This window comes from Schistocerca nitens, chromosome 5, assembly GCF_023898315.1.
Source record: "Schistocerca nitens isolate TAMUIC-IGC-003100 chromosome 5, iqSchNite1.1, whole genome shotgun sequence".
Lineage (NCBI taxonomy): Eukaryota > Metazoa > Arthropoda > Insecta > Orthoptera > Acrididae > Schistocerca > Schistocerca nitens.
In genome coordinates this window covers 228,433,390-228,449,185 of record NC_064618.1, presented here as the reverse complement: position 1 = coordinate 228,449,185, position 15,796 = coordinate 228,433,390, and the positions used below count along the sequence as shown (strand labels likewise).

Below are 15,796 nucleotides of genomic sequence, written 5' to 3'. Positions count from 1 at the left end.
AATAGTGGGGTTAAAATTCAGTGTGAAAGGATATAAATGATAAGATTTGCTGATGACATTGCTATCTTGAGTGAAAGTGTTGAAGAATTACATGATCTGCTGAATGGAATGAACAGTAATGTGTACAGAATATGGATTGAGAGTAAATTGAAACATCAGGATTGATGGTCATGAAGTTAAGGAATTCTGCTACTTAGACAGCAAAATAACCATTGATGGATGGAGCAAGGACATCAAAAGCGGACTACCTTTGGCAAAAAGGGCATTTCTGGCCAAGAGAAGTCTACTAGTATCAAACATAGGCCTTTATCTGAGGAAGAAATTTCTGAGAATGTACATTTGGAGCACAGCATTGTATGGTAGTGAAACATACCCAGAACAGAAGAGAATTGAAGCATTTGAGATGTGTTGCTACAGAGGAATGTTAAAAATTAGGTGGACTGATAAGGAGGTTCAACAGAGAATCGGCGAGGAAAGGAATATATGGAAAACAGTGACAAGGAGAAGAGACAGCATGATAACATCTGTTGAGATATGAGAGAATGACTTCCATGTTACTAGAGGAAGCTGTAGAGGGTAAAAAATTCAGAAGAAGGCAGAAGTTGGAATACGTCCAGCAAATAATTGAGATGTAGGATGCAACTGCAGCTCTGAGATAAAGATTGGAACAGGAGAGGAATTTGTGGTGGGCTGCATCAAACCAGTCAGAAGGCTGATGACTCAAAAAAAGAAAGATGTCCATTCGAGAGATGGCAAGGGGTTCATCTACTACAAAGTGGCCATCCTGCATGACACGGTCAGCGGATTGCAACACATTAGGCACCACGACTCCCCAGCAGTGGCACTGCCACTGTCTTCCTCTTACCATCCTCAAGGGCTCAGATTTGGATCACGGCTAATGATAGCCCTGGTATAGCCACTAATAATGTGTTAGTTTTGATACATCCACTCATTACGTGAAATCCATGGTATGACAACCACTACTACTGCCTATGTAATTGTTAATTGTTTCACTACCAGAAACCTGGTGACCCCCCCCCCCCCCCCCCACACACACACACACACAGTCAGAGGGTTGTACGGGACTCCTAGTCCCACTGCCACACCATCAACGTGCAGTACAATGACATCATTGTTAGATAGGAAAAGTTTACTCCTGCTGCAAGACAGTTACACTGCTATACACCGGTGATGCTGTACCACAACATATCAAAAAAGAAGTCCCTTTAGTCACCAAGTCAAAAGCGAACTTGGTTTGAGCGGACAGTAACATATTATACTCATGCTTCGTCAATTTCTAGCATCATACATATTTCTGTGTGCATTTGGTTTTCTTGATGTTTTCACTTGCAGTCCCATTTCTACTGCTATGACCACAAGTTCCCTATATGTTTCTTTAGCATCCAGTTCTTTTCTTGCAATAATATCCGCATCATATGCATAGGCCAGAACCTGCATCATTGTATTGAATATTGTGCCCATTATGTCAATTTGAGCTGAACTTATTACTTTCTCTAGTGCTATATTAAAAAGCTCACATGAGAAAGCATCCCCTTGCCTCAGCCCACAATTAGTGTCAAAGGTTGGTGTTCAATTTCGTTGTATCTGTACTTTACATAATATTTTTTCCATTGTCAGACTTACAAGGCGTATTAAGTGTTGTGGTGTGCCAAGTTCATCAAAGCTTCAATAAGCTTATTTCTGTTTATGGTGTCATATGCTTCTATAAAACCTACAAATATATTATGTGTTTCTATATTGTATACTCTTGTTTTTCCAATATTTATGTCAGGTTGGATATTTGGTCAGTATTTGTTTTGTCAGATCTAAAGCCTGCCTGATAGCTCCAGATTTATTTTATTGCAAAAGGTTTTACATCAGTAGAAAGTGAGGAGGAGGGTATTTTATTTGTGCTGCTCAGTAATGTAATTACTCTAGAGTTTGTACGTTCCAGTATACCCCCTCATTCTTTTCTTCTTTTGCTTGTGCCTTTGACCCACAGATTTCGCAGGGTCGGCATTTTTACAATCGGATTTGGCACGGTTAATTTAAAGGGGTGGCCGGATGCCCTTCCTGCTGCCACCCTATACCCCTGGGATGGAATCCGTGTACCCCAGCTGTCTGCGTCTAGTCTAAATCATGAAATAGTGCGAACATGTTTCAAATGTCTGCAAGTCGTGTAACTGAGGCGGGATTTGGGGACCAGCCCAGTATTCACCTAGTCGGATGTGGAAAACCGCCTAAAAACCTCATCCAGGCCCACGTCATTAATCTGCCGGTCGGATTCGATCCGTGACCGGCGCACCTACCTGAGCCCAGGAAGCAGCACATTAGTGCTTTCAGCTAACCTGGCGGGTCTAGTATAGACTCTCATATGTGCTATATTTTACTCCCATTTACCAATCATCTGGCTAGACTTTTTGTGTCCATATACTTGAGACCATGGCATGCAGGCATCTAACTAGATGATCAGCACACGTAATAAACTGTGCTGGCAGGTTCTCATAGCCACATAGTTTATTTTTGGATAGTTTCTTTATTGCTTGCCAGATCTCTTATATTTTCCTCTTCTTCCACCTGTTGCTTTTCAGTTAGTTCCCATGCTTCAGCATTCTCTGAGTAATGTAGTTCCTTAAAGTACCATGCCTAATGAAATAACACTCTCTCCTGTAATGATATAAATTCACCATTTTCCCCTTTACATTGTACTGTTTTTGGTTGAAAGCCCCTTATAAGGTTATTGACCTTTCTATAGAATTTCCTGCTTTCATTAGTGTTATTCAGTAATTCAGCATCCTGCAACAGCCTTTCGAAAAAGATCCTCTTCTTTGTTTTAAGAATTCAGTTTTCTGCACACTTTTTTTCTCTGTAGTCATCCACCAGCATTCTTGTTCTTATGGCACACATCCTTTGGTATGATTCATTCTTTATTTTTGTTGCCTCCTCTCACTCCTCATCATACCTTTCATTTGATCTAGTCTGTTGTTCGATAACAATCACTTACTCTTCAGCAGTCTGTATTTCATTCCTGAGTTTATTCCGTTACTCATTTGCGTTGTGAGTATAGTTCTGGAAGATTCCTGTCAATATGTTTTCCAGATTAATGTCCTTGAGTCCTTAAGTTCTGAGGAGTTATATTTAGTCTGTCTCAGAGGAGTTAATTATCAGAGTCCATATTAGCACCTCTGAAACTGTGGCAATCTAGTACAACAGAGCCGTGCTTGATATCTATTAATGTATGATCAATTTGTTTCCTAGTGTTGTTGTCTGGTAGTACCCAAGACACTTCATGTACAAGTAAGCTCACTGGACAAAACGTTAGTCACCTGAGTGCTCACACAGAGGAATCATTAAGCCTTTGCAAATGATGCAGCGATCAAGTCACGCTCAGCCATGCACACACTGCCTCAAGGTAGTAGCATTCAGTGAGACATTTGTGTTTCAAGCTTACATTGTACATAAACATGGACAAATATAAGAACATGACAGAGAGGCCATGAAGGGCAATAGTTTTTGCCATGTCCATGGCTATATGGTGTGTGAAGTTCCTGGATTTGTTGGTGTTTCACAGCAGACTGTTCAGTGTGCCTACAAACAGTGCTGTAGTAAACATGGCCGTAAAACACAATATCTGAATGGCAGTCAGGAAAAGATCCTGACAGAGACGGAAGACTCGTTTCACGGCTTTTGAATCACAATCTGTACTAAACCTGACAGGGATTGATGTAGGCAGTGAATGAAGGTCCATCCCATCTTGTAAGCAAGAGAACATTGTGAGGTGAACTGCAAGCAATGAACATTTGGAGTCGGTCATCTCCCCAGAGGCCATTGCTCACACAGGCACATAATGACCACTAAATCGTAGTTCATTGGAATGGAATAATATGTGCCTGATTTTCTGAACACTTCCCCACACCGTTACATTTTGATTAGCCTACAAAGTCCTCTGACTTGAACCCCATAGAAAATCTGTGGGATATGTTGGAACAGCGGGTAAAACATCGACATCAGCATCCCCGCAATTTGGTGGAATTTGCAATAGGACTAGTTGAAATGAAATGATCGTGTGGCATTGTTGGCTGGGAGGCCCCATGTGGGGGGAGTTTGGCTGCCGTATTGCAAGTGCTTTTTAGCTGACACGCCTTGGGCGACTTGCGAGTCAAATAGGACTAGTTATAGGGTAGTCAATGAATGCTTCGATAGCACTAAAAATTTAGCAGATTGTACGTTACCCAATCCACAATATGTAATGGACAAAAGTTAGAAAGTATGGTTTTTCTTAATTTCTATCAGCAAATTAAACTGTATGGTTCCCTTTTATATTGAATCAACGTCATTAACATTATTTCTGATCGTTTAACTGTAATTTAACAAAAAGTTATAATTAGTTAGAAAACCTGATGTGAATTAACCTACTGTGGTAAATTTCAGCTAAATTTATAATTTGATTCTTGTATGTGCACTACCACAATCCCATAGAATTGTTAGAAGAAATATCTATGTTGTAATGAAACCAATAATTAATTAGCAAAATTTGTAAATTTCAACTTACCTGAAAACAGACTTTTGAAACATTTATTAGTCATATGATGTATTTAACATAACTCGGGCACTTTATGTCATGTCAGTAATGAAAAGTCAAGTACACTGGTTGTAATTAACTTTTTCATTATTGATTCTTGAACATTCTGAAGTAAACACTATTGATTTTCAGTCATTTTGATACTATCAAATTATCATACAGAACTTTAACATGAAATTCTGTTTTGGCATTTTGTACTGTACCTCAGTTAATGTCAGGAATAAAATCCAACATAAAATCAAGATTTAATTAATGATTTTATGATAGATATTGTTATTGTAACTTCATAACCAAATCTGCATAATTTGAAAAAGTCAAAAGAACAATATTTATAAATGTATTCAGAATGAATCATCATTGTTTGTCTTGAAAACTGTATTAACATTTTGTTGTAAACCATTAACTTTTCATTACATATTAGCAAATGTAACTGTTTTTGACAACAGGCCAAACAACATACATTGTTAAGATAGGGTATATATTGAGTGGTGAAAAGCACTTAGTCAGTTGCAGTTTGGCCAACATAATGAATGTAGCAGTTGCTGGTTTTTTTTTTTAGTCATGTTGGTAGAAAACAGTTTATGTCTTAGCATCTTTGTAAATGCAGACAAAAAATACATCTGCTGTTAAAAGGATTCATCAGTGTGTTGGAACATATTATTTTAACATCCAAGTTTTCATGACCTCCAAAATCCAAGCAGATCTGCAAAATACATCCCCTAATGGACTGTATTGGTGGAGGAGATTCAATGGCAGAAAGCTAAGTACTCCACTGCAAAAACTACGTCGCACTCATACTATGATGAATCTCTCAGAAGTGTTTTAGCCAGAACTGCATTTGGAGTAACATTAGAAACTGCTTGATCAAAACGTTAGCGACTGGCTTAATCTGGATGCGACATATCTGCACAATGTTGTGGACTCACTTCTTAACTGAATTCAGGAGCTCATCAAGTCCAGGGGTGGAAATACACAGTGTTAAATTATGCTTGTAATGATTTATCTAGTGATGAGTAATCCGTTGTCCATTGAGCTTATATTTTTGTACTGGAACCATGTCCTAGATACTGTCATGTTAAGTGATGCTGCTGGTAATCTTGCTCCAGTTCCTCGTAGAAAGTATCTTTCTCCTCTGCTGCCTTCTCCTCAGTTGGATATATGCATTTAAGAGACTGTAGTTTCAGGATTTCCCCATTATTTGTATACAACATATCCGTGGACATATTGTTTTAAATCCTATCACTAGCTGTTCAGTGCTTCGGTTCACTATAAATCCCACCCCAAATCTGTGTTCACCGTTGTAGCTTCTGTAGTACATAGTATTCTATCGTTTGTGGAAGGTACCCTGTCCAATCCATTTTATCTGTTGCAAGGCCATGATATCCACCTTGCATGATTTCAGTATTCCAATCAGACTTCCAAGGGCCCCAATTCTGTATAATGTCTATACATTTCTTGATGCAGTTCTCATATTCCTTGTTAGTTTGCCATGTCTTCACCTGAAGGTCCACCTGGCGATATTTCTTTGATCTTTTGTATTAAGACCTTTTTTTTCTAGATAAGTGTTATTAACCCATAGTCCACCCCACATTCTTTGGAGGACGATTTCTCCCACTCTCTTCTGTCCTGATCCTGTTTCTCACTGGGGTTGCATATCCAATTTTCCATAGGGTTTCTCAGGTTCCTGGAGTTCACCAACTTGGAGATGACTTACAGAATTGAGTGGGAGAGGCTAAGTGACCTTGACTTGCCAAAAGTCATATTTTCTGCCTCACTGCCTAATTTGAACCCTCGTGCAATCTCTGAATGAACAAAATAAGCAACTTCTATCTTCTACTGAAGACTGTACAAATAAAAGTGAACTTGTAGGCCACTGTCGAATATTGTGTTGTAAGACATTAATGAATAATGCAAACACAATGTAACAAAAAAATCCTATCTTCCATTTCTAGAAAGGGTAGTTACATGGTCCAGTAATATTAATGTGACCACCATCTATGTTTATGCTAAACATCCAATAACCTCTCACAGACAGCAGGTGGCAGCACTAGCAGTGGACGTTATATAAAACTTATTGGCGGGATGCTGAAAACAGCGCAATTGCTGTCGTAAGGGGGAAACGAACTGATCTATGTGCCATCCAAAAGGCGTTATCGTTGGCTTTTGGGCCAATGGTAGAAGCAAATGACTAAGTTTTCAAACTGTTTGCACACCACCATGGTTGAAGTATACTTTCCAAAACCAGTGCTGAGGCAACTGTGGTGCACCATGGGCCATAGATGACAAGGATGAACAATGGTTGGGGAGATGTGTTCATGCAAATAGACATTCAACCGTTGAGCAGCTGACCTCCCATGAACCAAGTGGCTAAACACAGTATCTCCTCAGTGACCATTCAGCGAATGTTGCTGCTTATGGGCCTCTGCAGCACATGTCTGGTTCCAGAACTCATGCTGATGGCTGGCGGTGTATCATTTATGAAGGCTGGATTTTTTGTGCCAGTGCCACAACTGGATGCCCACTGAGTAGCGACAGGTGGCATTTTCAGATGAATCACATTTTATGCCCCCCCCCCCCCCCCCTATTGAACAGGTGGCTGTTGGCTTTTACAGTATGAAATGTCTGAAAGCAAACCCCCTGCAACAATTGTTGGAAGGGTTCAGGTAGCTTTTTTTTCCCTCAGGTCACAGCTTGCAGTATATCTCTGTGGTTTGAAGAACACAAGGGTGAGTACTGTTCCCCTGGCCACCAAACTCCCAAGATTTGAACCCAGTCAAGAATTTGCGGGACCTCCCCGATTGGGCTGTTAATGCTATACATTTCAACCAGGAAACCTAGCGCAGCTGGCCACAGCACTGGAATTGGCATGACTCCTCATCCCTGTTGGTACCTTTCAGAACTTCATTGACTCTCTTCCTGCACATTTTGCAGTGGTCTGTGCTGTAAAAGGTGGTTATTCAGGCCTTTGACAGGTGGTCACATTAATCTGGCTGGTCAGTGTATTTTATCGTGCCTGGACAGTGTATTTTATCATGCCTGGGCAGTGTACTTTTGTCGTGATTGTTGTGAACTGACAAGACAGCCAGTCCACAGTGACGGGTAACCGAAAGGCACGCGCTTAAACTCACGCAGGCTAGAGAGGTCTGAAACAGGATACGTAATGAATGCTATAAAGAAAAGTACGTAGCTTCTGGAATACTTAACTTTAATCCATCCTTGTTGTACATCGCTCTTGGCAATACAAGTGAGACTCTGTAGATACATGCTAATTGCGCCTTGCTAGGTCGTAGCCATGGACTTAGCTGAAGGCTATTCTAACTATCTGCTCTGCAAATGAGCAAGGCTTCGTCAGTGTGCATCGCTAGCTAAGTCGTCCGTACAACTGGGGCGAGTGCTAGTCCGTCTCTCGAGACCTGCCGTGTGGTGGCGCTCAGTCTGCGATCACTGACAGTGGCGACACGCGGGTCCGACATGTACTAATGGACCGCGGCCGATTTAAAGCTACCACCTAGCAAGTGTGGTGTCTGGCGGTGACACCACAGTGATAACTATTGAAACTAAAATAAAATTTCAAGAACATGTATATTTACAGTTTTAAATTGTCATTTGTAGTTACATCTAAAAAGTAGGATTCCTGTTTCACTTACTTTTTACTAGTGGCCATTTCAAATCAGGGACCCTGCATTCAGCCTTGTTAGATTCTGCTACTGATCTCTTTACAAATAAAAGGATTTTTCTTTCTGTATGCTGTTAAAAAGTGTTAATATAACATTCTAAATCTCTGTACTGAAATAGATAATGAACCAACCTTGTAACTATTGAGATTCACAAATTCAGATGTTTTGGGAAGAGCACAGTGTACTCTTGATGCTAAGTGTGTAAATAGTAACATCATTTGTGTCGGTATTGTGAAATTCAAATGTGTTTGCGAAGTATTTCATTTGTGTGTAGATGATTGATGAGTTGGTGACCAGCAAATGTATTACCTTCTAAGAAAGTTCAGAAAGGTACGTGTTGGACAGTTATGAGATCAGCTGTCTGAACATGCTCATGTGCATATTTTCAGTATAATTAAGCAGAACTCATGACTGACCTCATTTATCATATTTCAGAACACATGAAAAAGCACCAAGAAGGAATTTCCGAATGGGATGAAAATCAGTAGATGTGATGTACATGTACAGACAAACAAATGATTACAAATTCAGATAAATTGGATGATTTATTCAAGTTAATGCGCTTCACAAATTGAGCAAGTTAATAACACGTTGGTCTACCTCTGGCACTTATGCAAGCAGTTATTCATCTTGGAATTGATTGATAAGGTTGTTGGGCTTCCTTCTGAGGGATATCATGCCAAATTCTGTCCAGTTGGTCCATTAGATGTGTCAAAATCCTGAGCTAGTTGTATCCCCTGCCAATAATGCTCCAAACATTCTCAGTTGGGTAGAAATCTGGCGGTCTTGCTGGCCAAGGTAGGATTTGGCCAGCATGAAGACAAGCAGTAAAAACTCTCACTGTGTGCAGGCAGGCATTGTTTTGCTGAAATGTAAGCCCAGGATTGGTTGCCACGAAGGGCAATAAAATCGGACATAGAATATTGTCAATATATGGCTACGCTGTAAGGATGCCACAGATGACAACCAAAGGCATCCTGCTATGAAAAGAAATGGCGCCTAGATTAAACCTCCTGGTTGTCAGGCTGTTGGTGGTTGACAGTCAGGTTAGTATCCCACTACTGTCCAGGATGTCTCCTGACACATCTGGAACCTCATTGACTGGAGTAGATTTGTCTTCAGTGAGGAACCCCACTTCGAGTTTTGCCCTGATGACCAGTCCTTTTCCATCTCCTAGTAACCTTCAGGCTTTGATCATTAAAGGACAAATGGACTGATGAGCTCAAATGCTTTGTCCCTTTCAACTTTCCCAAATATTAACTCATTTGTTGCTATTTTTGTCCAGTGCCATCATTGTAGCACTGTGTGATTCATTTTAGCATTGGAACAGGTGCCAATCACAATCTGTAAGAGGACACTGTTAGATGGTAATTGTCTATCAGTGTTCTCCATTTGAAGACAACAGACAGGTATCTCAAGGAAATGTTGTAGCTCTTGCACAGTTTAATCCTGCAATGAACATTGTATTCATTATTTAATGTTGCTAGATGTAATGATGTTCACTATTTATATTTTATATAATTGGAAAATGCAGTGTATATACAGCCCTCATTTTGTGTGCTCAGGTTCGCTGTCTGGATGCTAAAGACTGTTCTGCTAGGTCAGCAGTTCTTTCCATTTGGCGCCCTTCAGAAGATCTCTTAACACTGTTCCAGGAGGGAAGTGCATTGAAGATATTTAGCATCACTGCCAATGGATTAAGGTAACTGCTAGAAATGACATGTAGTCCATAAAATAGGTCTGTATCTCTATTATCCAGTTTCATTTTTCTCTCAATTTTATGGTGATGATAGTTGATCATTCTTGCTGGTGGCTGTACTACCAAAATCACCATATTGTGATATCATTCTACCGTGATGAAGTGTGTACAGATGGAATGAGAAATTCAAATTATGATAATTGAAAAACTCAGGAAATTGATCCACACAACAAAATAGTGTATGTGACAATTCTAATGAGCAGTATATGACTGTCAGTGAAGTTGTTAATCGTGTGCATCGGAAGCATAGCAGCTGCCAATATCCACAGCCAAAATTTTCTAAGAAGGATACCTTTGTTAAAAGGAAATTCTGGACATGAAACAATAGCTGATCAAGATATTGTAAGAGTAGATTTGATAGTATACATATTGCTACAATAAATGTAATGTTTCAACATTTTTGGTGATATTTGCAAGTGTTCATTTCTCAGTGTTATTTGGAATAGGAGACGGCAGTTAACAGGGCATATTGCAGCGAGATTGTCTCTCTAAGCTGGAAGCACAGCCCCCCCCCACCCACCCCCCACTCAGCCTATTTTATTCCCATTACCTTATTCTCTGTTTTACCAAATTCAGTTTAGAAGGATTTTACACAACAGAAACCAAAACTACATGAATTATTGTAAGTAAAATGTAGAACAAATTGTTTACCTTAATCACATTTTCAGATATTCAGAAACCATGAGATGAACAATATTTACAATTCAGTAAACAAATATTAAAAGAGCATTAAAAATTTAAAGCACAAAGTTCAGTGTAATGGATGAGCTTGTTTTGGGAAGAAAGTTTCTCAAGATGTGGTGTAATAGCAGAAACAGCCACTCCAAGTTCTTTGCTTAAATTTAGCTGTGAATGGTAGTTCAACTTTGTAGTTACCAGAGCTGAAAAGCCAGTGTTGCAGAAGTATGTTGCTGCAAAGGGATTCAGGCTCTTCATTGCAGTTTGGCTCAGTGACAGGAATTCCTTGCTAATATATATCCGCGACTCCAACAAAAACTCTTCATTAAATGTACTCTTCACTGAAGTATAACAAGGGACATCAATAAATTTGTTCTTGCTCCTTTATACTGTATTTAGACATGATGGACCAGGAGCATTTTTGAATGGATTTTTATTCCAAATAAATTTATTAAAATCACCACTGAAGCACTTTTCGAAGTGAAATTTTTGCATTGCAAGATGATGAAAAAGGCAGGCTTTTACCTCCGCTAGTAATATCACTCTAACAGTGACACTAGAGTAGGGAACACATATAGGCCCATATTATTAACGTTGATAATGCAGCACCATTTTGGAACATATATTGTGTTCAAATATTATGAATTAACACAAAGAGAACGGTCTATTGACACAAAGTTAACATGGATTTAGAGAACATCGTTCTTTTGAAACATAACTAGCTCTTTACTCACACAAAGTTTTGAATGCTTTCGGCAAGGGATTTCAAATTGATTCCGTATTTCTAGATTTATAATTAAATTGCATGCTTGTGGAGTATCGTCTCAGTTATGCAACTGGATTCATGATTTCCTGTCAGAGACTTCATTGTTTGCAGTAATTGACAGGAACTCATCGAGTAAAACAGAAGCGATTTCTGGCATTCCCCAAGGTAGTGTTATAGACCTTCTGCTGTTCTTTATCTATTTAAATGATTTAGGAGACAATCTGAGCAGCAGCCTGAGGTTGTCTGCAGATGACGCTGCCATTTACCGCATTGTAAAGGCATCAGAAGATCAAAACAAATGTAAAACGACTTAGAAAGGATATCTGTATGCTGCAAAAATTGGCAGTTTATCCTAAATAATGAAAAGTGTGGGATGACCCACATGAGCACTAAAAGGAATCCGTTAAATTTCAATTACACTCTAAATCAGTCAAATCTAAAGGCTATAAATTCAATTAAATATCCCGGAATTACAATTACAAACAACTTAAATTGGAAGTAACACATAGAAAATGTAGTGCGGAAGGCAAACCAAAGACTGCAAATTACTGGCAGAACACTTAGAAGATGCAACATATCTACTGAAGAGACTGCCTACACTACACTTGTCTGTCCTCTTTTTAAGTATTGCTGCATGGCGTGGGATCCTTGCCCGATAGGGTTAACTGAGTACATCGAGAAAGTTCAGAGAAGGGCAGCGTGTTTTGTATTATCGTGAAATAGGTGAGAGCGTGTCACAGACATGATACAGGATTTGGGGTGGACACCATTAAACCAAAGGCATTTCTCATTGCGGCAGGATATTCTCACGAAAAATTCAATCATCAACTTTCTCCTCCAAATGTGAAAATATTTTGTTGATGCTGACCTACATAGAAAGAAACTATCATCATAATAAAATAGGGGAAATCAGAGCTTGCATGGAAAGATAAAGCAACAGGGAAAGGTAAACAGGGAGGGTAGCAAGGATGCCTCCATCCTTGCTACCCTCCCTGTTTACCTTTCCCTGTTGCTTCATAACCTGGATTGTGAGTAACTGAATCCACTTTCCCTTCTTCCCTTTTTTCCTCTCTCTCCTGCCTGATGAAGGAACAAAGTTCCCAAAGCTAGGAATGTAAATTATCTGTTCTGTTTCGTGTTATCTATTGGCTGTACTGAGCTGAGGTAAGTATTTCCATTTCTTCCAAGATGTCCATTCTGCAGCACTTTTCCAAAGTATGTAGTACTTTTAGGTCGTTATCTATTGCAACACTATGTACAGCTTTGTTTATATGTTTTGATATAGCTGACTTATTAGCTTTATCCAGTATGAAACAGTCAATGTGTTCTTTAAAGTGGGTTTTAAAGTTTCTTCCTGATTGGCCAATACAGTATTTGCTGCAATGACTAGTTGTAATTTTATAAATTCCTGGTTTGTTCAGTTTGTCTGTAGATTGTACGATGACATGAACCAGTTTCTCTCTTAAACTGTTGTTGGTGGCAAAAGTGATCCTGATGTCTGTGTTTTTCATCTTGGCTATTTTGTCTGAGATGACTCCTAAATATGGCATCATCAAACAACAGAAAATCCAGGGTGGATTTTTAATTTTACTTTTATAATATTATTAAATACAGCATAGTTATATACTTAGGTATTTGGATACTGTGCAGGGAAGCCATGTTAGTTTGCTTGCTTCTGTTTTTAGTTATGCACCTGTTTCACATTCATGATAGCCACTGCTGGGTGCAATGTCTTTGATAGTTTTTATTTCTGTCTCATAATGGGCAGAATTAAGTAGGAATTCCTGTGCTCTGTTTAAGAAGGATCTGAATGCAGCTTGTTTATGCGAGTTTGGGTGTGTGGAAGATTTATTAATGACAGATGTTTGTTGGTTTTTCTGTGTACTTCGATGTTCAGGGTCTGTTTTGTGTTGGTTATGGTCATGTCTAAAAAAATTATTTTGTTATATTTCTGGTGTTGCATGGTGAAATGAATGTTACTGCATAAGTTATTGAACCTGTTTTACAGAGTTTCTGTTTCTTCATTAGTTCAATTATATATAATGAATGTGTCATCCACGTATCTGCAGCAGTGCGTAGTTTACTGGGTAATTGTGTACTTGTTCTTCTGAAGTTTATTTTTGACGTGATTAATGAAGATGTCTGCAATGATCTCACTGAGAGGATTTCCCATTGCTAGGCTCACATCAAATTTGTACATTTGCTATTGAATGTAAAATAATTGTGTAAGAAGACAAGCTCGAGCAATTCTCTTAGTTCAACTTCTTCCCCTGTGAACATAGTTTGATATTTTAATAAATTTTGCTTGATTTTATCTATGGATTCTTTGATGGGTATACTGCTGTATAAGTTTACAATGTCAGGGGAAATGAGCTTCTCATTGAATGGAATCTGAAGATATTTGAAACCTTGAATTGCTTGGTAACTACTTTTCACTGAAAAAGAGTTTTGAAATCTTTATTGGCTTTGCAAAATTGAATGCAGTTTTTTTGTAATTTTGTAGCCTAGCTGATTCATAGCATTAACAATAGGTCTGACAGGAAGATTATCTTTATGGATCTTTCGTTGGGCCTGTAACTTTGGACCCGTTTGGTTCATGATTGTTAGTCTCTAAGTTTCCTCCTTTGTTAATAAGAACAGAGGTGCCGACTTATAAAAGATATGGGGGGGGGGGGCTCATACTGGGGTCTTGTCCCAGAAAATTTTCTAAATTTTAAATGAAAAATAGTTAGTTTTAAAGTTTTTTTTTAGAATTTTTATAGTCAAATTATCAACATTAGTACCCCGAAAAATGGACTCTTGATAATATGACAGTCCACAAAACTCAACAAGCCTGACACATTTTTTGGCTTTAAAAAAAGAAACAAAACATAAACACGCACAGCATTTTCTTAAAAAGCTAATTTAATGTACAGTAATAATCATCCTTATAGACTATTACAGAGCAGTGAATGTATAGCTGAAAGACTGAAATTATATTTAAATAAATCCTAAACTATCTTTAAAAGAATAAAACATAAAATATTGCTGTCGCACAGCAATAGCACTTTGATTAATAAGAGAATTAGCTAATTTAAGCTTACTTTGAATAAGGCTCAGGGTTCATTAAATAAAAATAATATCTCAAAGTTAATGCTTTAATACAGTTAATAAAGTTATACAGTATGCCTAATACTTTCAGTCAAAAAGTATGTAAATGGCGGGTTTTAATTGGGTCTTACACCCTAAAAATATTCAAGTATTTGAAAATATAATACAGTACTATAGTAATATAGTACTATTCTAGTACTAATATTTTGAAACTGAAAATTTAACATTATTATGTATTTAATTCTCTATTTCATAAAGATTTTTAATATTGCTCTAAATGTCGTCATTAGGGCTAGAGTGTCTTTAAAAAGGTGCAAATGTCGACCACCTGACTGGATTACTGAATATGAAGTCGTTGATGACTAGTCGGATATCCAATTCATCCAAAATGTCTTGGTGGGCATGAAGAACAGCCAAGTTGTTCAATTGCTTCTGTCCCATTGTTGATCGGAGATATGACTTCAGACGTCTAAGGGTGCTAAATGACCATTCTGCTGTTGCTGTCGTGATTGATAACTACTTGGAGAAGCTTATTGCACTTCACTACTTCACATAACATTTCTCCATCTCCAGCCTCTTGTGTAATGTACTTTCTTACATCACGCATGTTTTTCAAGACCAGTTGTTTTTTTATTAGTGATGTCAGCTAACATATTCAAGTGTAAGTTCAGTCTCTCAATGTCTAGGTCATTTTTGAAAAACTCATTAATTTTTCCAAATTTGTTTCACCTCTATTTAATAAAAGCAAGCACTCTTGTTCAACTGCAATGACCTGTGTGAGTCCAGTTGAAGCAAACCACTCAGTAATGCAAGATTGCACCATTTGACAAACTTCAATGTAAACAGCTTTGTAGTATTCCTTTGGGGTTTTGAAAGTGTGCGGTGTGCTGGCTTCGTTGTTTTCGTACTTCTTTGGTATACTTCGATTCCGAGGAAGTGAAGGATCAACAGCTTGTGAAGATTTTTCTTTTAAACACAATTCCCAAAAGCGTTCAAAACTATCACACCTTCCATTCAATATACAAATCAAACCCTCATATATTTTTTCCAAATCAGCAACACTTAGATGAGGGCGTTGAATGTTTTCATTGACATCCTCTATTGGGTTCATTGCATGGCAATAAAGACGTAAAAGGAAATAAGTCTTGAATTGTAACATTGACTCAAGGTAACCTGCACATTTGTAACCTTCCTCTGTTTTGTCCTCTGAAGAAAATGTTTAAAAAAATCCAGAAGTTCTTCAA

General features: G+C 38.3%; 1 protein-coding gene across 1 annotated transcript in view; it reads left to right on the top strand.

Annotated features, from left to right (window-relative positions):
• Positions 1-15,796, top strand: part of LOC126260214 (breast cancer type 2 susceptibility protein-like) — a 169,494-nt gene that overhangs the window by 127,927 nt on the left and 25,771 nt on the right. The window contains exon 10 of the mRNA XM_049957510.1: positions 9,825-9,961. Within this exon, the coding sequence (XP_049813467.1) occupies positions 9,825-9,961 (137 nt within the window). The remainder of the gene's footprint in view (positions 1-9,824; positions 9,962-15,796) is intronic.